The sequence below is a fragment of the Pelophylax lessonae genome, assembly GCF_965119305.1.
Source record: "Pelophylax lessonae genome assembly, chromosome: 2".
NCBI classification, from domain to species: domain Eukaryota; kingdom Metazoa; phylum Chordata; class Amphibia; order Anura; family Ranidae; genus Pelophylax; species Pelophylax lessonae.
The window spans coordinates 506,790,700-506,815,673 of NC_138769.1; the positions used below are offsets into that span (position 1 = coordinate 506,790,700).

At 44.6% G+C, this 24,974-nt stretch overlaps 1 protein-coding gene across 1 annotated transcript in view; it reads left to right on the forward strand.

Annotated features, from left to right (window-relative positions):
* Window positions 1-24,974, forward strand: part of RBM26 (RNA binding motif protein 26) — a 187,886-nt gene that overhangs the window by 155,917 nt on the left and 6,995 nt on the right. The window contains exon 20 of the mRNA XM_082244533.1: window positions 8,959-9,045. Coding sequence (XP_082100659.1) covers window positions 8,959-9,045 — 87 coding nt within the window. The remainder of the gene's footprint in view (window positions 1-8,958; window positions 9,046-24,974) is intronic.

Below are 24,974 nucleotides of genomic sequence, written 5' to 3' on the forward strand. Positions count from 1 at the left end.
TCCGTCGGTTCGTCTTCCCTATATGGGAATGATACTGGACTCGGTGCAGGCGAAGGTCTTCCTGCCGGAAGACAAACTCAGGACTCTTCAGGAGGAAGTCAGGTCCCTCAGGGACGTTCCGAACTCGTCTCTGCGGACGTGTATGAGATGTCTGGGATTGATGGTCTCGGCTTTCGAGGCGATTCCTTTCGCGCAGTTTCACACGCGGGGTCTCCAAGCGGAGATCTTGTCCAAGTGGGACGGGCGACCTCAATCTCTGGATCTTCAGATCTCGTTGAGTCATCGCACCAGGGAAAACCTCCTGTGGTGGCTCCAGTCCCCGTTGGTGTCCGGGGGCAAGTCGTTTCGTCCGATCTCGTGGACGATAATCACCACGGATGCCAGCCTGTCGGGCTGGGGTGGTGTTCTGGGCGTTCTGTCCGCCCAGGGGACCTGGTCGGAGGGGGAGTCTTCCCTCCCGATCAACATTCTGGAATTGCGTGCGATAAGGCTCTGTCTTCATCGCTGGACGGACCGGCTGCAGGGCTGCCCGGTTCGGGTGCAGACGGACAATGCCACGGCGGTGGCCTACATCAACCACCAAGGGGGCACCAGGAGTGCCCGAGCGGCTCGAGAAGTGGCCGACATTCTGTCTTGGGCCGAGACTCATGTCCCGGCGATAACGGCGGTTCACATTCCGGGAGTGGAGAACTGGCAGGCGGACTATCTGAGTCGCCAGACCCTGGATCAGGGGGAATGGTCTCTCCACCCGGCTGTCTTCCAGATGTTGTGCGCGAAGTGGGGTCTTCCAGATGTGGACCTGTTCGCGTCTCGCCTCAACTACAAGGTGAAGAGGTTCGTGGCAAGGACGCGCGACCCTCGGGCGGACGCGTCGGACGCGTTAGTGGCCCCGTGGCATCAGTACAGGCTGATGTACGCGTTTCCACCGATTCAGTTGCTGTCCCGGTTCCTTCGCAGGTTACACTCGGAACGCAGCACGGTGATTCTTGTGGCACCGGACTGGCCTCGCCGGTCCTGGTACGCAGACCTCGTGAATCTGGCGGTCGACGCCCCCTGGCGTCTGCCTCTTCGGGACGATCTACTGTCTCAAGGACCGATTTACCATCCTGCTTTACAGTCGCTGGCTTTGACGGCCTGGCTGTTGAGACCGAGGTCCTGAAGGAGAAGGGTCTCTCTCCAGAGGTTGTTCATACCTTGATCAACGCGAGGAAGTCTTCCTCGGGAAAGGTTTATTACCGTACTTGGAAGGCCTATTTTGCCTGGTGTGAGTCCAGGGGGTTTTCACCCCGCACGTACTCGGTTTCCCGTGTGCTGTCTTTCCTTCAGACGGGTGTCGATCAGCGTTTGGCGCTGGCTACGATAAAGGGTCAGGTGTCTGCGCTGGCCGTTCTGTTTCAACGTCCCGTAGCTTCCAACTCCTTGGTTGGCACTTTTATTCAGGGTGTGCGGCATCTGGTTCCTCCTAGGAGGGATCCCTTGCCCCCTTGGGACTTGAATCTAGTCCTGTCTGTGTTACAACGTGCTCCTTTTGAACAGATCAGGGAGATCTCGTTGTCTATGTTGTCCAAAAAGGTCGCCTTTTTGGTGGCGATCACTTCGGCTCGCAGAGTGTCGGAACTGGCGGCTTTGTCCTGCAAGTCTCCGTACCTGGTTGTTCATTTGGATAAGGTGGTCTTGCGACCTAATCCTTCTTTTCTGCCGAAACGAGTTTCGGAATTCCATCTTAACGAGGATATTGTTTTGCCTTCGTTGTGCACGAAGCCTAAACATCCTAAGGAGGTGAGATTGCATTCTCTGGATGTTGTTCGAGCGATTAGGGTTTACCTTAAATCGACTGAGTCTTTTCGAAAGACGGACTCCTTGTTTGTTCTTCCAGAGGGTCCTCGGAAGGGCATGGCGGCTTCCGCCTCTACCATTGCCAAATGGATCAGGCAGACCATTGAACAGGCTTATGCCTTGCAGGGGAAGGTTCCCCCTGTGCCTGTGAAGGCGCACTCTACTAGATCTCTGAGTACGTCTTGGGCCTGTCGTCATGGGGCTTCTGTAGCCCAGGTGTGTAAGGCGGCGACTTGGTCGACCGTGCACACTTTCACAAAATTCTACAAAGTAGATGTTCAGGCATCGGCGGATGCTTCCTTTGGCCGCAAGGTTCTTAGTGCGGCTGTTCCCTAGGGTCCCTTGTTGGGGACTCCTGGCTGTTGGGATAAGTTTTGTATCCCCTGGTTTTTTGTCTTTTCCTGGGTTGTTGCTCCTGTTGAGCACTTATTTTTGCTGTTGCCCAGCTAGTTTCCTTCCTTTGGTAAGGTTCCTTTCTTTGATGTGGAGACTGCGTTGCCTTTCGGCGCGGATGCGTTTCCCACCCCTCATGTTTGCGCTGCTTTGGGACGTCCCCATATGTGACGAATATGAAGAGGCGGCGACTGTCGGAGGACGTAAGAGAAAACGGAATTTTTGTAAAATCTTACCTGTAAAATTCCTTTCTCTGAGTCCTCCGACAGTCGCCGCCCCCGCCCCTCTTTTGGGGTTTGAATGTATACTCTACTGCTATTCCACTAAAACTGAGATATGGTTGCAGGAAGTAGGAGGGTATTGACTGAGGGGACCACCCCTTGAGGGTGGGATATGTTAAAGCTTTATTGTTAACATATTCTGTTGCCTAGCTACTCCTTCGGAGCAAAGTCTAATACCCCATATGTGACGAATATGAAGAGGCGGCGACTGTCGGAGGACTCAGAGAACGGAATTTTACAGGTAAGATTTTACAAAAATTCCGTTTTTTTTTCCCTCTTGCCCTACCCCCTGCCAACTGTCTCACCTAAGCCTGTTCCTGCAGCCCCTTGGGATTTCCCATCACATTTTCCTGGAGTTTGCAGGACCAGGGACATAGAGCAGCATTGTTGGGGACAGGCTGTCTGAACCTAATAGAGGTAGCCATCTCCCAACAGTGAGGACAACCAAGATGGTGGTGCAGGATTATTTCACCTCAACATTGGATTGCAGTAGGATGATGCTGCATTTGCTGGACAGGTGCTATGAACAGAACCCATCAATACAGGTATTAGAGGGGAAAAAATAATGGATGCGAAGTTGATCTTTGACCCGATACATGTGACTTAGTTTCTGGTTTTATCTGTTTTTCTCTATCGCTCATTGACAGACGTAGTCTTCTTGATTCTCAAGAGCTGGGTTATGTTGTCTCCGCAGGAGTAGGACTAGGCAGAATGACAAAACGTTCTGGCTCCACCCTAGGGGGCAGTCCCTGAGGGTATATCCTCCCTCTCTCTGCTACAGGGAATCAGTTTTTTTCTGTCTAGTCAGGAGTAAGGACCTAAGCTCCTTGCTGGGATCTTTTGGTCCTGGCAAGACTTTTTTTCTTTAAGAAAAAGACATTTTTTAGGTAGTTTTCTCCAGTGTTTTTTTCCTGTGAGATCTTCAAGCAAAAATGCCGGACTGGGCGACACTTGTGGTCACCCCAGCCGGCCTACGAGCGCGTGCAGACCAGGCATTGCGCTTGGTCGGCCGCGACATATTCAAGTAAGTATGCGGGGCCGGGCGACGGGCTGGATGTGAGATCCAGTGGTCACCCCGGTTTCTGCCTAAAAGGCGCGTGCAGACCAGTGCGCTGAGTCGGCCGCGACGGAGTCCCAGTAAAGGGACTGACTTTGCGAGTTAAAGCTCGCTTGGACGCCAGGACCAGAGAGTCGAGGCGTCCACAAACCCCCACCCCGGTGGAGAGGGTATTATGAAGAGAGGGTGCCTGTCGGTTCGGTATGGTGAGTAAAACGTTCCCTTTTTTTCCTCATTTATGAGGCAGTATATATTATGGGCCCCTCCATATATGGTCAGTATATATCTGACACTTACAAGTCCCCCTTGTAATACAGCATGTGTTTGTGGGAAGTGGACTTGGTTCAAGAGCTAACACTCTACCCAGCAGACTGTAACATTACAGCAGACATAGGAGGTATAATCCTACCTTATGTGCAGTGTATCTCTGTAGATCCATATGTCACCTCTCAGGTAGAGGAGAACCAGAGTGCAGGTGGATGTGCTGGGAAGACGATATCGGCGGTCCGCCGCCATTTTGCCGTAGACCGAATACATATATGTCCTCAGGTCACGTCGGCCGCCATGTTTTTGGAGTCTTATGTCTCTTCTATGGGGGCGGCCATGTTTTGTGAGCCCAGCTTCCTCGTGGAGGGCTGGGAACGCCGGAAGGCGTACACAGGGGGCGGAGCCACGCCTTCTGCCCGGGAAAAAGCAAACAGCTCCTTCCAGTCTGTGTAAGACAGACGCTGGCTGCAGTTTGTTGGAAACTGCAGTGCATCGGTTGGTGAGCCTTGGGGGTCCCTCTCTCTCTCTCTGGGATCGAGAAGCAGGTACTCTGAGGGGCGCTATTGCGCTAGGGGGAGACACACAAAAAAAAAAAAAAAAAAAAGTTTTTTTGTTTATTGCTGGCAAAGTGTCCTGTATTAACATGGACCCTGCCACTCATGTATCTCCTCCGGATCCCCTCGAGGGGTCTGCGGGATCCTCCAGCACCCCATTGACAATTGAATCTTTGTCAGCTATTATGGAAACTTTTGTGTCCCGGGTGGAAGTGGCAAGAAAGCGACCCCCGCCTAACCCCTTATTATCTGAAACCTCGGATTCAGACTCTGAGCCTATTTCTGCAGTTGCAGGTACTTCATCTGGTATTGGTGTCTCGGGTCCTGTCTCTTCAGACAGTGAGGAGGATGTTTCGGCATCTGCCATAGCCCGAGAGGAAGCGTTGGTAAACGCACTCATTGTATCTGTTCAAGAGACTTTAAGGTTACAGGGTATTCCATCAGAAATAGCTGAAACTGAGATCCCTTTTGGGACTAAAAAGCGCATCAAAGTGGCAAAGGTTTTTCCATTGCCCAAATGTTTTGGCAATCCAATCGATGAAGAATGGCGTCTGCCAAAACGCACTTTTAATATTTCCAAACGCATTGACAGGCGTTATCCGTTTGAGGAAACCCTTATTAAGAAATGGACAGAACCACCTGTGGTGGATTCACCTATTGCTAGATTGAATAAAGCCACGGTTATTCCTTTAGAAGACGCTCCGTCTTTTAAAGATCCAGTGGATCGCAAGATAGAAGCTATGTCTCGCACCATGTTTTCCTTGATTGGATCAGCTTTCAGGCCAATAATTGCTATTGGTCTGGTTTCACAGGCTGTAACTGAATGGACCAAGTGGTTACGCCGGGACTTAGAAGAAGTCCCTCAGGCGGTATCAGATTTGTTGGAACAAATGATACAGGGGTTACAGTTTGTATGTGATGCGGCGTTAGACGACACTCCATTAATGGCGCGAGCATCAGTCTCAGCAGTGGTTCTCAGGCGTACACTGTGGCTAAAAGGTTGGATAGCCGACCAAGGTTCCAAAAAAGCATTGGCTAATATCCCCTTTTCAGGAGAGCGTCTATTTGGAGCCAACTTAGATGAGATCATTAAGGATCTCACCGGTGGAAAAAGCACCTTTTTACCGCAAAATTTTAAAGGTAAAGGAACTCGTCAAAGACGAGGGCCTTCTTTTTCTGCTCACAAGAGGTTTTTTCGTCCAGCGGGTGAAAAAACTAAGTCCTCCAAAGCTCCTGCAGGAGGCGTCAGGGGTCGGTGGTCGGGCAAGCAAAAGCCCGCCCCCTCCAGACCCGAAGATAAACCATCCAAAGCCTGAAGGTGCGCCCCCACCCATAACTGGGGTGGGGGGACGTCTTCGCCGGTTCCCGGATCCATGGCTTTCCAGAATCCCGGACAAATGGGTTTGCGAAGTCATAAGGTCAGGGTACAAGATCGAGTTTCGATCTCTCCCACCGGCGCGATTCTTCCCTTCCAATATCCGTCTATCCGCAGATCGTTTAGAAGATCTGCGGAGAGCAGTCACAGATTTACTACAACAAGGAGTGGTAGTCCACGTTCCTTGGACAGAACGGTTTCAAGGGTTTTATTTAAACCTGTTTACAATACCCAGGAAAGAGGGCAAAGTGCGTCCAATTCTGGACTTAAGAGCACTCAATTCTTTCATCAACATAAGAAGATTCAGAATGGAGTCCATTCGCACGGTAGCAGCCTTCCTGCATCCAGGGGATGTCCTAGCGTCCATAGACATCAAGGACGCCTATCTTCACATTCCCATTTTCGCAGGACATCAGCGTTTTCTACGCTTTTCCGTAGAGGAGAACCACTATCAGTTTGTGGCGTTACCTTTCGGTCTCGCCACGGCTCCGCGGGTCTTCACAAAGGTGTTGGCCCCAATGTTGGCACTTCTGCGCCAAAGAGGTATATCGATTCTAGGTTACCTAGACGATCTTCTGCTTCATGCAGAATCTCCTCAGACCTTGCTACAAAACATAGAAATTACTATGATTTCTTTACAGGAATTCGGGTGGCTGGTGAACCAGCAAAAGTAATTTCTGGTTCCCACCCAGAGGCTCGAATATCTGGGTCTAATTCTAGACACAGTCAGGACGAGAGTTTTCCTTCCGGTAGGAAAACTTCGAAAGATTCAATCAGCAGTCCAGTTGTTACTGTCCAACAGCTGGTCTTCCCTTCGGACGTGCATGAGGGTTCTGGGGTTGATGGTGGCTTCATTCGAAGCAGTCCCATTTGCCCAGTCCCATACCCGAATTCTTCAGCAAGAGATTCTTCTCAGATGGAATCGGAATCCGGAATCCCTGGACAATCAGATACGATTGAGCAAACAGACCAGAGAGTCTCTGGTTTGGTGGCTTCGGTCTCCAATGCTCAGCCAGGGAAAGTCATTTCTGCCAATATATTGGACGATAGTGACCACGGATGCCAGTCTATCCGGATGGGGAGGAATTCTTGGTCAGTTATCTGTCCAGGGACTTTGGTCCCCGGAAGAATCCAGATTACCGATAAATGTATTGGAACTGAGAGCGATCAGACTTTGTCTGATTCACTGGACCGAGCAGCTCCAGGGCAGCCCGGTTCGGATCCAGTCGGACAATGCATACCAGCTAATATATGCCTTCCCTCCTCTCGCGTTACTGCCAAGACTTCTTCGCAGGGTAGAGGAGGAAGGAATCCCAGTAATCCTGGTAGCTCCGGACTGGCCTCGTCGAGCTTGGTACGCCGACATGGTCAGACTGGTGGCGGACGTCCCATGGAGACTTCCTCTCAGGGAGGATCTACTGTCTCAGGGACCGATCTTCCATCCTGCTTTACGATCGCTGGCTTTAACGGCCTGGCTATTGAGACCCAGGTGCTGAAGGACAAAGGTTTGTCAGCTTCAGTTATTCCTACTCTAGTTGAAGCAAGGAAAGCGACTTCCAGAAAGATTTATCATCGCACATGGAAGTCCTACATTGCATGGTGTGAACCTTTAGGGTTCCGTCCTCGGTCTTATTCGATTAGTCGAATATTGGCTTTTCTGCAACAAGGGGTTGAGCAGAAACTGGCCTTGAGTACTATCAAGGGTCAGGTCTCAGCATTAGCCATCTTCTTTCAGAAGCCTTTGGCTACTCATTCCTTGGTGCGGAATTTCATCCAGGGGGTGCGACATCTGGCTCCGCCAGTGCACGCGCCGTTACCCCCCTGGGATCTTAATTTAGTGTTGTCGGTTCTTCAGAAACCTCCCTTTGAAGATATTAGGGAGATTCCTCTACCCACGTTGTCCCAGAAGGTGGCCTTCTTGGTGGCTATTACTTCTGCACGCAGGGTGTCAGAACTGGCCGCATTATCTTGTCGTTCACCATATCTGGTGGTTCATAGAGATAAGGTGGTTCTTCGTCCGAATCCATCCTTCCTACCAAAAGTAGTTTCAGAAATTCATCTGAATGAAGAAATTGTATTACCTTCCCTGTGTCCTAAGCCCAGTCATCCTCGGGAATTTGCTTTGCACTCCTTGGATGTGGTCCGGGCGATCAGGGTATACTTGAAAACGACAGACTCGTTTCGCAAGACGGATTCACTTTTTGTGATCCCAGATGGACCCAAAAAGGGGTTGCCTGCATCTGCCGCGACCATTTCCAAATGGATCAGACAGACGGTAGTACAGGCTTATTCTATTAAGGGTCGGGAGCCCCCGTTCCCTGTTAAGGCGCACTCCACTCGGGCACTTAGTGCGTCATGGGCCTTTCGCCATCAGGCGTCAGTGGTCCAGGTGTGCAAGGCGGCTACCTGGTCGTCGGTGCATACCTTCTCTAAACATTATAAAGTTGATGTAATGGCATCGTCTGATGCCTCTTTTGGCCGCAAGGTTTTGCAGGCCGCAATTTGAAGAGACCAGTGGTCTACCTCTAGGGTTTTTTTCCGTTGGAAAATTTTTTCTTTTAGTCTCATTCTTTGTTTATAATGAGCCTTTAAAACTTCTAGTTTGGCACCGGTTGGGCCTACTAGATTGGATTTGATTTTGTCAATCCCACCCCTCATTTGTGGCACTGCTTCTGGATGTCCCAGCTCTTGAGAATCAAGAAGACTACGTCTGTCAATGAGCGATAGAGAAAAATGGATTTTTGTAAGAACTTACCGTAAAATCCTTTTCTCTTAAGCTCATTGACAGACGTAGTACCCGCCCCTCTATCATTGAGTTGGGTTGGGTTAATTTCTCTGTACTGCTTTAAACAGAACTGATTCCCTGTAGCAGAGAGAGGGAGGATATACCCTCAGGGACTGCCCCCTAGGGTGGAGCCAGAACGTTTTGTCATTCTGCCTAGTCCTACTCCTGCGGAGACAACATAACCCAGCTCTTGAGAATCAAGAAGACTACGTCTGTCAATGAGCTTAAGAGAAAAGGATTTTACGGTAAGTTCTTACAAAAATCCATTTTTTTGCATAACATTTGATTCTATCAATCAGTAGTTTGTCTCCAGCTCTGTTTTCCAAAGCATATTTGCATTTGTAGACAGCAATGCTGTTACTCTGACATCTATCAACATAAAATGACATCATATTCATGTTTTACGACAGCAATATGGAGAAATTGAAGACTGTCAAGTAGATGACTCATCTCGTCATGCAATAATTACCTTCAAAACCAGAGCAGAAGCAGAGGCAGTAAGTTGAAATGCTTTTATTTGTTTGTGATAGTCATATGTTTGATCTTTGGAAAAATGCAAATGCTTCTACTTTCAGGCATAAATTCCTATATTCTTTGGAAACCCTCTAATATAGGTGTGGTCCTGTAGGAGACAAAACCTGACCCATAGCTTAAAGTTGAACCTATACTCAAATGTTAACATAAAGCCTTGCTGAGATGGATAAATAATGAGTTAGGGAGGGTTGAAATACTTTCATAAAAGCATAGGCAGGTGGTCATCATTTGACTGGCAACTCTCAGAAAAAAAACAGGCTGGGTGTTCAATTATAGTTTGACTGTTCAGTAAGCACTTGTCAGCAGCCTGGCAACTGTTTCTTGCTCACAAGTTTTCGAGTGAAGAGAAGAGCATTTTAGTCTAGGCAATCAATGAACTGTGCTCGCAGCTTTCCTTGGTCATCTGCTACTAATAATTGCTTGCTCTCTGAGCACAATTGGTTATCAGGCAGTTTCCAGGCTTTTAGAAAGCAGTCCACTATTATTGTTTTGGAGCATTTTGACATATTTTAGGATGCTTCCTTAACCCATATTAACTACTAAATGTCATGTTTATAAAAACCATTATTACACTTTTACCTTATTTCTTGTAAGATTGGTCTTGCATATATTACTCACATGTTGTAGGAGCACCAGCTGTTCTCTCAAATCTTTTTTTCTTGATTGTAGGATAATACACAGGCATATTCTTAGATGACTGTGTTACATGTTGCTACCCTCAGGTTATTACACTGGCATGCAGAACTGTAAGCACTCTCATATAACTCCTCCTACTGATAGTTCTCAGTTTTTTTGCTAGTGACTTCAGATGATTGATGCTCTTTTTATCTATCCTCTACTGTTTTTTTTTCCTTTAATCTTTTCTGTTCCAACTTGGCTATGTACCAGCCCTCCTGGCTGCCTATGCAGACCATGTCAAAATGATGGAAGATGCAGGGCTGGCCTGTAAAGTTGCTTCAGGCACTGGATCTTGAATTAGGTGCTCTTCCTTGGCACAATGTGCAGTGTATATAGTTATCAGGATGGTGCTGTACAGCTCCAGTGCAGCGACAATCTGCACAGATGGGACCCAGTCCCTAAAGACCGCTCTTCGGTATACTCTTCTGAATTGGGGGGGCTGCATCTGCTCCTAAATCTTGGGGCCATGTTCTTTCACAGGTAGGTTGCAAAGCCCTTCCTTCTTAAATGGGGGATGCCAGAAATGGCTATCTGTTCTTTTTATGTTGGTGTTCTATATAGCTAGATATATAAGGCAGGAAACTTGTACAAGTGAAATTATCTTTGCATTTTTATACTGAGAGAGGGAAAATCCTGGGGAAGCATCAAGGCACTTCAGTTGAAGTTCAGTTCAGTCTTTTGTGCAGTAGAGGCCATTTTGGCTATTTAACTCTCCAAAACTCAGATAGCCCTTCTGTAGCTATAAAGTGGCCCTTCACTCCCTAAGTGTCGGTTCACATTTGTGCGGCTTGTGAGATGGCATGTAATTCGGAGCGCACTGCTCCTTCATTACATGCGATCTCATGTGAGGATGCGAGTTCAGCCATACACTTTGTATGGCTGAATTCGCACTGTATCCGCACCAAACACGCACATGAGGCATTTTTTCAGCCGCATCAGAATCTGATCGCACAGTGGTTCACACTTGTGCGATCCGATTCTGTGCGAACTGTCAGCTCGCACTGCGATATACGATCAAACTGGGGGTGTCGTTAACATTTAATTGACACCCCCTGCGTGTCGCATATGGCAGTGTGAACTGCCAGATGTGCGGATGCGATGCGGGATCACGCTGCATATTCGCAGCGTTCCCGCATCGCACAAGTGTGACCCGGCACTTAAGGGAGTTTGTTCCCTAGAAATAAAATCTGTGTCAGAGCAGAGTTATGTATTAACACCTTAATATTGTTGTAAGGTGTTCCGTTTTGACAACTCAATTTTAGAGGAAATTCCTCTAAGAGCCCATTCACACTAGCGCGACTTGTCAGGCGACTTGTCAGCCTGACAAGTTGCGCTCCCTCGCGGTCCATTGACCGCTACAGGACCCGTTCTAATAGGAGCGACACAAGTCGCTCCGACTTAGAAAAAGGGTCCTGTACTATTTCGGGGCGACCTCGGAGCGACTTGCATAGACTTCCATTATGTGAAGTCCCTGCAAGTCGCTCCGAAGTCGTGGTGCACTGTAATGCACAAGTCGCCCCCGAAGTGTCGCCTCTATGTGAACCGGCTCTTAATGAACTCAACACAGCAAGTAAGGACTTTTGTTTAAAAAATGCCATGACCTTGTTTGTGCTTTGATTATTAATTGTGACTGTTATTTTACTTTTCTAGGACCTCTAGTAATTGAGAGATCTAAGCATTCTTTGTATTTAGCATGTTTTCTATTGAAAGATGACATTTTATTTCTAATCTTAAATGTCGCTCAAAAAAACAAAAATATATATATATATATATATAATGTGTGTGTGTACACAGACACTCCTCGTTTGATGACTTACCTGTTTAACGACCGCTCAGACTTACGACCAGCTCTCGGGCACTGTACATTATTGTACAGTACAGGATTTTTGTTTATATTTTTGTGTTCTGTACTTATGCAAATTAAAACAATGTCATTGAGTTGGAGTTTTGTGTTTAGACCTTTTCTTTTTTTTTCAGAGTACAGTACAGTAGTTATGAATATTGATTACTTGTGGCTCCTTGTTTAACAACCCGGTCTCTGGAACGGAACCTGGTCGTTAAGTGAGGAGAGCGTGTATATATATATATATATATATGTGTGTGTGTGTGTGTATATGTGTATATATATATATATATATATATATATATATATATATATATATATAATCTCTATTTTTTTTTTCTCAACAAATTTGACTTGCGTGACATTATGATTAGACCATGATCCAAACTCATGCAGCATGCTAATGAGTTTTGAATGCTTGAAAGATATCATAAATTTATAGGTTCAGATTTAAAATTTATACCGGAGGACTTCAATATCACACAATTCATGTTCAGATGTCATTGAACATGTAATTGTTTCTACACTTCACATTATTCTGTATTTGAGTATTGTACTATAAATCTTGTGTGACTCTGCCAGTTATTTGGGCATGTTGCTAACTCTGATTTATGCTGCTTCATGTTACTTTAATTTGAGCATACAATTTCCAAAGCAGCCACTTTGTGCAGCTGGCACCAGTCAAGACTCCAGTATTTTAATACTAGATCTTTTCCATTTTCAATTACTAAGGCTGTTCTTCAAGGGCTATTTGTCTTTCCGGCTACTTCACTTTCCTGATAATTCCTTCCCTGTTCCTGTCACAATAAGCATTGCAAATACTTTTTGTTCTGAATATGAAGTTTACTTATTGATGAAATCAATTTTGATTAATTAGGTATTATTGTCACAGTAGCATTTTGACCCATTGCAAAGTTTTTTAGCAGCAATTGGTTAAATAACAGAGTAAATTATAAAATACCTTCCATGGTACTGAAACTAGAATCTGTAAAATTTGGGTGTATGTGTGCAACAGTTATTTCATTAAATTAGAGCTATAGGCAGTTATAATACCTTCATAGGCAGCTATAATATCTTCAGATTAATCCATATAAATATTCATTGTCGTGTTTAAAAAAAAAAAAAAAAAAGTTGAATATAATTTAAGCATTATCTTACAGTGTAGTTTAAGTCGGTGTTTCAACATCTTGATATTTTGTACCCCTTTTTAGCACAATTTATTTTCCAACTAACCCCTATATGTAGACATTGTCCTTTATTAACATATAATGTAATATAATAAAGCTCACCAGTCACTAGATGGTGGCTTCAGTAGTTTTCTTTTTTCAAGGCTCATTCACACCAAAATGTTGTGCATGAAAGGCACGTTCCATGTGCATTCTCGGCACTGCAGGGGTATTTGCTGTCCTTCAGAGGGATATGCGGGTGCCAATGCGTTAATAGCACCTCAAATGCATCTCGCAAATGCAACGCTTTTGCACCAACCAAATGGTACTGGTGTAAAATGTTGTTTGGCGCAGCACATTTTAAAGAAAGTAGTTCTTGCACTACTTTTACCATGTTCTAGTGCATTTGCAATCCATTCAAATAATTAGGCTATCAAAATCGCACTGTAGTGGAACACACATGTTCTGATGTGAACCACCCCCTGTTTTTTTTTTTTTTTATTCCTTAATTTTCTACCTGGTAATCCTGCCAGTCACATAATAAAATGCTTCCAATGGTTTATTTACCAGACCAAATGGGAGGCAAACAAAAGAAGTTCATTATTAGGTTTTCTATACACTTAAACCACAGTGTGCAACTACTGTCAATACTTCTAAATGTTTTCCTATCCAAGCTCTTTTGCTAATGTTTTGCTACAAGATTTGTTCAACTGATTGCAAAGCTCCACGCAGAAAAAAAACCTCAATGATATGCCCCACAATTGTTATGCTTTACTCTTATGACTGTAGACATCCTCTATTTGCACAGTTCAGACACTTCTCCCTGAAACCATGGTAGTGAATCTCCTCTGATGGGTGATTGTAGTTAAAATGGCTGGTACGATGTTTCTTCCTTAGTGATGTCTTCTGTCCCAGCCTAGTGACTGGACAGTGAGGAGTAATGGCAAACTTACAAGGTAATAACTTTTGCTTTCCCTCTTGAAAGAATGTTCATTGCTTTAGGCTGACATTGTACCAATGAGTACACAGAAAATGAGAATGTATTACCGACAAGTAGTGTTCCTTATAAATATTAGGAACAAGTTTTTCTTTCCAAACTCGAATGCCAAAACCTCATGGAGAATTAAAAGATTTGACCCTGATGTGGTTTTCATTCAGAAACTCACTTTTTTGCATCAACTAACTTTAATTTCATTAATAGGCATTATCCAAGGGTCTTTTCAGCAAGCTCCCAATGTGGAAAAAAAAGCATGTGTAGCATTTACTATGAAAACCCTTGTTCCTTTTTTGCTTCTATCAATTCACTACTTAGAGGGCAGGTACGTTACCGTCTATCGCCATTGGGGTTCTGAGTCAATTACTCTGTAATCCTTGTCCACAACATGAGATGGGTGACCTTATTAACCACTTGCCGACCGCCGCACGACTATCTACGTCGGCGGTCAGCCCCTCACAGGCAAAGTGACGTAGGGCTACGTCACTAGCTTGTGAGGGTCTAGGGAGCGAGCGCGCGCCCCCGGAGGCGCGCTCCCGCTCCCGAGTGGTCACGGACCCCCGCGCGTGTGACCGGCGGACCCGATGTCCGCCGGCCACTCTGCGATCGGCGGGGGAGAGGGAGAATGTCAGGCAGCTTGTGTAAACAAGCTGCCTGTCATTCTCCTCGCTGTATGAGAGCTGATCATCTGGATCTACTATGTAGATCCGTTGATCAGTCTGCATACAGCTGAAGCCCCAGCCAATCACAGTTAGAATCACGCCCCTAGGGACACACACAGCCCCTCCCTCTCAAATAAAGTTAACCCCTTCACTACCAGTGTATTTTTACAGTAACAGTGCATATATATAGCACTGATTACTGTAGAAATGTCACTGGTAACCCCAAAAGTGTCAAAAATGTCAGTCAAGGGTCCGATCTGTCCGCCGCAATGTCGCAGTACCGCAAAAAAAATCGCAGATCGCCGCCATTACGCGTTAAAAAAAAAAACAAAAATGACAAAAATCTTTCCCTTAGTTAGTAAACACAATAACTTTTGCGCAAACCAATCAAAATACGCTTTTTGCGATTTTTTTTTACCAAACATAGGTAGCATAAAACAAATTGGCCGAAAATTTAAAAAAATTTTGATTTTTACATTTTTTTTGGGGGGAATTTCATATAAAAAAAAGGGAAAAATATTGCTATTTTTGCAAAATGGACGCTCTTTTTTTGTTTATAGCGCGTGATCAAAAAATCGCACAGGTGATCAAATACCGCCAAAAGAAAGCTCTGTTTGTGGGAAAAAAAGGACGCCAAATTTGTTTAGGTACAGCGTCGCACGACCGCGCAATTCTCCGTTAAAGTCACGCAGTGCCGAATCGCAAAATACCCCCTGGTCGGAATGGGGGTAAAATCTTCCGGGGCTTAAGTGGTTAAAAGATGTCCTTGTGAAGGTATCCTTCACACACAGCTACCTTCTACTGGGGGGAGATTTTAACCTACTTTTGTCCCTATCTTTGGATAGACTGACCTCCAGAGGGCAAACCACCGCCCCAACTCCCCCCCCCCCCCTGTTGCGGAACACAAATTAAGCCTTAAATTTAGGCCACTTTTATTAAAAGTCTGCAGCTACAAAAAATTTAACTGCTGAGTTTTAGACCCCCGTTCACACTGGGGCGACTTGTCAGGCGACCTGGTCGCCTGACAAGTCGCCGTGGGTCGCCTGCCATAGAGTAGCACAGGACCCGTTCTAATAGGAGCGACACAAGTCGCTCTGATTTAGAAAAAGGGTCCTGAGCTTCTTTGGAGCGACCTGCATTGACTTCAATGATATGAAGTCAGTGCCGGCCGCTCCCGGCAAGTCGGGTCGCGCCTGTGTGAACCGGCTCTCAATACACACACACACACACACTAACCCCACGATCCAGCGGTGTGGCCGCCCGAACCCTCCGTTTTTTCCCTCTCCTTTCCATAGGGCCGGTATTACAAGTGTGGGTACCTGGTTGTGACAGGTTGCGTCTTCAAAGCCGGGTGCGCACTGCACATGCACAAGTCACGCTGTGCCTTCTCAATGGTCGAGCAATCTTCTGGGACCTGCGACATGTTCAAGAAGATTGCAGGGAGGGGGAGAACTTCTGCTCGGATCGCCTAGGCGGCCCAAGCGAAAGTGGGAGCATATACCTATCAAAACTAGGTACCCGCTTTCCTCCCCGCAAAAGAAATGACATGCCAAATGTGGCATAGGAGGGGGGGAGGAATGCTTAAAGCAGAACTTCCCTTTTTGGGTGGAGCTCCGCTTTAAGCAATATTCGTTATTTGAGGCTTGGAGGACAATGACTCCTGGGAAAAGCTATACTTTTTATTCTGAAAAATGCACAACACACATACCAGAATAGACCGTTTCCTAACTAATTTTTCTACACTTCAAAATGCTGTTTCCACGGATATAGCATCCATAACGTGGTCTGACCATGCACCTGTTTTAGGTCTCTTACACAGGGGAGTAAAATAGACATTTTTCATTTGAGTGCAGTAATTTACTCTCATACTCGTGTTAACTAGTCTTTAAGCACAAAAAAAAAGAGATGTCAGTTGGTGGACCACAACTAGACATCCCGAGAAAAGCTGGACTTTCGGAGGCACATGATGAGATATGCCCCATACACACGTGCAGATTATCTGCAGACTTTTGTATGCAGACTTACCAAAACCATATAATATGAGGTCAAACCTAAACACTTTCAATTTGTATGCAATCCGGCAGGCCCTTGCACTACATAGAAAAGGTAAGTCTGCAGACAAAAGTCTGCAGATAATCTGCACGTGTGTATGGGGCAATAGATACACGCAACTCAAATTCTTAAAAAAGAATACTTTATTAAACACAATATTTAAAATCAGTAAGGGGTGAAAAAAAAAAAACAATTTTGGACAGTACAGTACATGAAAAAAATAAAATTAAAAAAGTTGGTAGCTCAATCCCATTTTGTTAGTCTTTAACCACTGAAGCCCCGGAAGATTTTAGCCCCTTCCTGACCAGGGCCTATTTTGCGATTTGGCACTGCGTGACTTTAACAGACAATTGCGCGGTCGTGCGACGCTGTACCTAAACGAATTTGACTTCCTTTTTTTCCCACAAACAGAGCTTTCTTTTGGTGGTATTTGATCACCTGTGCTATTTTTTGATCATGCGCTATAAACAAAAAAAAAAATCGTTAATTTTGCAAAAATAATATTTTTCAAATTTTTTTATATGAAATTCCCCCCAAAAAAATGTAGAAATACATTTTTTTTTTTTTAAATTTTCGGCCAATTTGTTTTATGCTACATATGTTTGGTAAAAAAAAAAATCGCAAAAAGCGTTTGCGTTTGCGCAAAAGTTATCGCGTTTACTAACAAAGGGAAAGATTTTTGTCTTTTTTTTTTTTTTTTTTTGCGGGACTGCGACATTGCAGCGGACAGATCAGACCCTTGACTGACATTTTTGACACTTTTGGGGTTACCAGTGACATTACTGCAGTAATCAGTGCTATACATATGCACTGTTACTGTAAAAATGACACTGGCAGTGAAGGAGTTAACTGTATTGGAGAGGGAGGGGTTAAGTGTGTCCTAGGGGCGTGTTTCTAGCTGTGATTGGCTGTGGCTACTAGTGTAAGAACAGAGATCAACAGTCCTTCATAGTAGAACCGTCTGATCTCCATTCTTACACAGGGGAGACTGATAGGCGGCTGTGTTTACATTAGCCGCCTGCCTTTCTCCCGCTCTTACGGACAATCGTGAGTGCACACGCACGGGGGGGGGGGGGGTCCGTGACCGCGCCTCCAGCGGCGCACGCTCGCTCCCTAGAGCCTCACAGGCTAGCGACATTACCCTACGTCGCTTTGCCTGTGACGGGCTGACTGCCGACGTAAATAGTCGTGCGGCGGTCAGCAAGCGGTTAAGCACGTTTATGTGAGTATAAACTACTATATTACAATACTGTCAAGAAGAATTTTATTTGTCTATACCAGGGATCCTCAAATTACGGCCCTCCAGCTTTTGCGGAACTACGCATCCCATCAGGCATTGTAAAACTCTGACATTCCCAGACATGACTAGGCACGATGGGAATTGTAGTTCCTGAACAGCTGGAGGGCCATAGTTTTAAGACCCCTGGTCTATACGCTTGCACATCTCTACTCACCCATACTTAACATTACTCAGGTCTTTGCACACAGTTTTTGGCCCCTTGCACACGGGCGTCATAATTTAAAGATGTTTACTCAGGAACTTGTGACTCCTGTATGCAGAGGTCTTACTCTCCCTGAAGCTTTCTCCCCAACTCCCACACACTGCCTGCAAGTGTCTACTCAAATATGACTTTGCTAAATTACAATTGGATGATCGTCTATGCCAGGGATCTCCAAACTATGACCCTCCAGCTGTTGCCGAACTACACGTCCCATGATGCATTGTCTGACATGACTAGGCATGATGGGAATTGTAGTTCCTGAACAACTGTAGACCTGTTAGTTTAACTACTCTAGTCTGGAAGATACTGGAGAGTTTAATAAAAAACCACATAGATCTGTTCTTGCTGGAAAAAAATATTTTAAGCAACAGACAGCACGGATTCATGAAAGACAGAAGTTGTCAAACAAACCTGATTTCTTTTTATGAGGAGGTAAGTAATACCTTCGACAGAGGGGTGGCTGTGGACGTAGTATACTTGGATTTTGCAAAAGCGTTTGACCCAGTTCCCCACACACAGCTAATGTATAAGGTAAAGTCTACAGACTTGGAAAGATCAGTCTGTAAATGGATAGAAAATTGTCTAAAAGATGGAATTCAGAGAGTAGTGGTTAATGATTCTTTTAAGAAAAAAACCCCTTGGTATCATGTGGGACTTTAAAGGTAACAATGGATTACACATATAAATAATAAATGGTAATATTCTAAAATAATTTTATTGAAGATAGGTATAACTCTTGACCAATGATCATTCTCGTATGATTACACAGGATATAACAACATATTATGGCCATAAACATAATGGCTCATCCATCACATTGCAACAATAAGAAACACAAACATGGTGCTACTTAAGGTAGTGGTACATAACCAACGCGTTTCGATATGTGTAATTAACCACTTTAGCACTAGAGGATTTTGCTGTCTTACGTCTGGGCCACTTTTTGGGATTTGGCGCTGTGCGACTTTAACTGACAATTGCGCGGTCGTGCAACGCCATACCCAAACAAAATTTACGTCCTTTTTTTCCCACAAACAGAGCTTTCTTTTGGTGGTATTTGATCACCTGTGTGATTTTTACTTTTTGCGCTATAAACAAAAAAAGAGCGTAAATTTTGAAAAAACAACAATATTTTTCACATTTTTTATATGAAATTCCCCCCAAAAAAATGTAAAAATCAAAATTTTTTTAAATTTTTGGCCAATTTGTTTTCTGCTACCTAGGTTTGGTAAAAAAAAAATCACAATAAGCGTATTTTGATTGGTTTGCGCAAAAGTTATTGCGTTTACTAACTAAGGGAAAGATTTATGTCATTTTTGGTATTTTTTTTTATCGAGTAATGGCGGCGACCTGCGATTTTTTTTTTTTTTTTTTGCGGGACTGCGACATTGCGGCGGACAGATCAGATTGACCGATCTTGACTGACATTTTTGACACTTTTGGGGGTACCAGTGACATTAATGCAGTAATCAGTGCTATATATATGCACTGTTACTGTAAAAATGACACTGGCAGGGAAGGGGTTAATTTTATTGGAGAGGGAGGGGTTAATGTATGCCTGGTGCTTACTGACGTGTGTGGGGGGAGGTGACTGTGTGACACAAGGACAGATCCAGGGTTCAGCTATGCTGAACCCTGCCTGTCACTTAGGAGATCCGCCCGCTTGTGTTTACACAAGCAGGCGGATCTCCACACTAGATCCCAGACGATCGGGGAAGAGCAGCGGCGATCGCCGCTGCTCCTCCCCTGGCCCGACTCCCGCTGTGACTGACGATAACAGACCACTTTTCCGCAGTAGTGTCAACGTAAGCAGACGGCAAGTGGTTAATAACATACAAATCTTCATCAGGGACTCTGATTCCACTCCTGAAAAAGTACAACATAGTGTAAGTTCTATACAACTTGAAAGATGTATACAGAATACATACATTATACTATATTATGCGTCTGCGACTTCCCCCTGGAGGCGGCCAAGAAAAGCTCCCCTAGAACACCACCCCACCACCCCAACCCCCCAATTCCACCACATACCCGACACCCTGCACCCGCTGTACTCCTCCTTAGAAGTGTATCCTGTTTACTCAGGTAGAAGCTTATATATATATATATATATATATATATATATATATATCTTGCAAATATGCAAGATTCCTGCTTCTTATTCCTAAAACAATGAATATATCCGTAAGCTGATATGTTAGTCCCCCTTTAGGGAAGACAAGGACAGAGCAGGATACCCCAAGAAAGGGTAGGCAGGGGATCTAACAAAAGGGCTCACCTAATGTTCACAGTCAAGATGATTGCTGTTTAAAAACAAGAAAATAAGTGTATAGTGTAGTATTTCCCTCTGCTCCAGCGCATCAAGGTAACATTTGCTCGTCCTCCATCTATCATAAAGAGAAGGATGGGGGAGGGGAAAAGTTGAAAAAATGAGAGTTTAGAAGGCTCAAGGACTGAGAGAGAACCTATTTAAACTTGCATGAATGGACTATTCATTTGCATTTCATCAATTCTTACCTTAACACTTAGTCTAGAACCGGTAGCTTTATATTAATCCATAATAGACAAATCTTTGCTCTTGAAAAAAGGGGGGAGAAGCCCACCTATTGAAGAGAGGGGTCTCTAAACATTTTCCCCCAATCTCGGTGATTTGATTCCCCTGGAAAGAACAGAAATATATATACAAAGGGCTTTTCAATGTTTGAGTATAATTTGCCAGAAGGGAAAAATACCTCAAATGGCAGCCTATTCAAAAGATAAATAGCCACTAGTACTTATGGTTTTCACACTTTTAACCACTTAAGCCCCAGCCCTATTTCGGACACTTTTTGTTTACAAGTTTAAATCAGTATTTTTTCCTAGAAAACTACTTAGAATCCCCAAACATTATATATATTTTTTTAGCAAAGACTCTGGAGAATAAAATGTCGGTCATTGTAATATTTTTTATCACGCGGTATTTGCGCAGCGGTCTTTAAAGCGCCATTTTTTTGGAAAATTTTTGAAAAATCACATTTCACTAATTTTAAAAAATACTAAACAGTAAAGTTAGCCCATTTTTTTTGTATATTGTGAAAGAACATGTCACGCCGAGTAAATAGATACCCAACATGTTACGGTTTAAAATTGCGCCCCCCCGTGGGATCGCGACAAACTACGGTCAATAGAGATCTCAATCTGCGACGCTTTAAATTTATTTAACGGTTACCAGTTTTAAGTTAGAGTGTAGCTCTTTTTTTAAAATTATTGCTCACGCTCTGGCGATCGCGGCGATACCTCACATGTGTGGTTTGAACAGCGATTTCATTTGCGGCTCGACTTCCGTATACGTGTTTTTTTTGTGCGCGAGCTAACGGTGACGGGGCGGCTAAATTTTTTTTTTTTTTTTTTCCCATTTATTTTATTTATTTTTTTAACTTTATTAAAGTTTTTAAAAAAAAATAAAAATCTGATCACTTTTATTGCTGTCACAAGCAATGTAAACATCCCTTGTGACACCAATATGTAGTGACAGGTACACTTTATGGAGGGATCGAGGGTCTAAAAGACCCTAGACCCCTCCACTACTCTTCCCTGTATGCAAAACGCCGAAAACGGCATTTTTGCATACAGCCGTTTTTCAAATTTGCCGCCTTTTTTGCAGCACAGTAACCCGGAAGTGACGTCATGGACGCCGCCTCCGGGTTACGTCATCGGAGACCCGATCGATGCCGTTTCCGGCATTAATCGGGAATCCATCCAGCCGGCGGACGTGCCGGCTGGGTGCTCGGGGCTCCCGGTGGAACGGGAGCCCCGGGCAAAGCCACGGGAGGGTGGGGGGGCGTCCCCTCCCGCCCCCCCCCGGGTACCGATCGAGCGGCTCCCGAGCCGCATCGGTCGGTACCGACGGAAAGCCAACCGTCGGCTCTAAACCACGGTACCGGGATGGTGCCTCTAGCTAGAGGCATCATCCCGGTACACTACCGCAAAGTTTACCGACGTAGACCTACGTTAGTATGCGGTAAGTGGTTAAATAAGGAAAGCCACCCAGTCATGAGAGGGGTTTCTGTATATTTTGCCCAGTCCTGGTAATTGATTCCCCTATAAGGATCAGAAATAGACAAAAGCTCTTTCAATCTTATGCAGGCGGTTCCCCATATTTGGGGGTTGGGGTGGTGTTCTAGGGGAGCTTTTCTTGGCCGCCTCCAGGGGGAAGTCGCAGACGCATAAAATAGTATAATGTATGTATTCTGTATACATCTTTCAAGTTGTATGGAACTTACACTATGTTGTACTTTTTCAGGAGTGGAATCAGAGTCCCTGATGAAGATTTGTATGTTATTAATTACACATATCGAAACGCGTTGGATTGTGTACCACTCCCTTAAGTAGCACCATGTTTGTGTTTCTTATTGTTGCAATGTGATGGATGAGCCATTATGTTTATGGCCATAATATGTTGTTAAAACCTGTGTAATCATACGAGAATGATCATTGGTCAAGAGTTATACCTATCTTCAATAAAATTATTTTAGAATATTACCATTTATTATTTATATGTGTAATCCATTGTTACCTTTAAAGTCCCACATGATACCAAGGGGGTTTTTTCTTTAAAACTACGTTTAGGGATTATGGTAACACATTACCCTAAAAGTTGTCTACATAATTTTTTCAAATCATGGTTAATGATTCTTACTCTGAATGGTCTAAGGTTATCAGTGGTGTACCCCAAGGTTAAGTGATGGGACCCTTACTTTTTAATATCTTTATAAATGATATAGGGTTTGGGATTAAAAGTACCATCTCAGTCTTTGCAGATGACACCAAGCTTTGCAGTGGAATAACTTCCTTACAGGATGTCTCCAGAGTAGAACTGGGGGAATCAATAGCAGAGAAGGATCTGGGTGTTCTGGTAGATCATAAGCTTAATAATAACATGCAATGCCAAGCTGCAGTTTCCAAAGCAAGCTAAGTCCTTTCTTGTATTAAGAGAGGCATGGACTCCAGAGAGAGAGATATCATTTTGCCTCTGTACAAATCATTAGTAAGACTTCATCTGGAATATGCAGCTCAGTTTTGGGCACCAGTTCTTAAAAAGGATATCGGGGGAACTGGAGAAAGTGCAGAGAAGGGCAACCAAACTGATAAGAGGCATGGAGGAGCTCAGCTATGAGAAAAGATTAGAGGAACTGAATTTATTCTCTCTTGAGAAGAGGAAATTAAGGGGGGATATGATCAACATGTATAAATACATAAGGGGTCCATATAGTGAACTTGGTGGTGAGGTATTCACTTTAAGATCTACACAGAGGACAAGGGGGCACTCTTTACATCTAGAAGAAAAGAGATTTTGTCTCTAAAAAAGGTTTCTTCACTGTAAGAGCTTTGAAAATGTGGAATAGACTCCCTCCAGAGGTGGTTCTTGCCAGCTCACTAGATTGCTTTAAAAAAGGCCTGGATTCTTTCCTGGATGTACATAATATAACTGGGTACTAATATTTATAGTTAAAGGGTATCCAGGGAATATCTGATTGCCTCTCGGGGGATCAAGAAGGAATTTTTTCCCCTGCTGTAGCACATTGGATCATGCTTTGCTAGGATTTTTTGCCTTCTTCTGAATCAACTGTGGGTCTAGGATTGTGTATATGGGATTGTATGGTTGGGTTTTCACTACTGTTTGTTTTTTTTTTTTTAGTTGGTTGAACCAGATGGATTAGTCTTTTTTCAACCTGGCTAACTATGTAACTGGAGGGCCACAGTTTTGAGACCCCTGGTCTATGCCAATACTTCCAGCTGAACTCCGGTACTGTCCAATTTCAGAGTACCTTATGGGAAGCCCACAAGTCTGTATTTAAGGGTAATTAATTGCATTGCTCTATCCTTCAAAAAAAACCTCCTTTCCCAACGTAAACATTTAGAAACCATTATGGTGGTTTATCTGCGCCAACTTATGTACATTAAAGCCCAACTATAACAGGTTGATCTCTCCACGGTGGAAAATTCAATACTGAATCTGTCAGAAATGTTTATGAAAAAGGTTAAAAAAAACCTCACACGATGTTAGCGCTCTAACTAAGGGCTGAGTATGCTATCCATGCCATTTAAAGATATCCGTGTTGCCCACTCTGATCCTGCCATAATTTCAGTTTTTTTCCAGGAATACTATACCCACTTGTAAGTGTATCGTTTTCTTTGAAAATGTTATTAAAGAGTTAAAAAAGATTCTGTGCCCCATACAGGGGTTTAAATGGAGGGATATTCTTGCAGCTGCCTGTTTTGCCAGTGTCACCTGAAGGTAGCCACATATAATCTAGTCATAATTTAAAGTGCCCGTGTCCCCCCTGCTGCACTCAGAAACAGATTTTACTGGTAAGTCATCTTATTTTACCTTCTTAATGGAAGTGTCTCTTTTCAGGTAGATTTGTGACCAAGCTACAGATTTTAACCGGTTGCCGACCGCCGCACGACTATATACTGCGGCGGTCAGCCCCGGCCAGGCAGAGTGACGTATCGGTACGTCACTCGCCTGTCACTGACTTGCGAGCCTATCGCGGGCGGGCGCGCGCCCGCCGAGGCGCGCGCCCGCCGCGGCTCGTTCACAGGCAAGTCAGTGCGTGTGACCGGCGGACTCGATGTCCGCCGGCCACACTACGATCGCTCCTGTGAAGGGAGAAAGACAGAGCAGCTTGTGTAAACAAGCTGCCTGTCAGTTCTCCCTGTGTAAAAGTGAAGATCTGACCGTTCTACTATGTAGAACGGTTGATCTTTGCTTTTACACCAATAGCCATGTCCCTACACAGTAGAAAGCACGCCCCTAGGACACACTTAACCCCTCCCTGTCCAATAAAGTTAACCCCTTCCCTGCCAGTGTCATTTTTGCAGTAACAGTGCATATGTATAGCACTGATTACTGCAGTAATGTCACTGGTAACCCCAAAAGTGTCAAAAATGTCAGTCAAGGGTCCGATCTGTCCGCCGCAATGTCGCAGTACCGAAAAAAAAATCGCAGATCG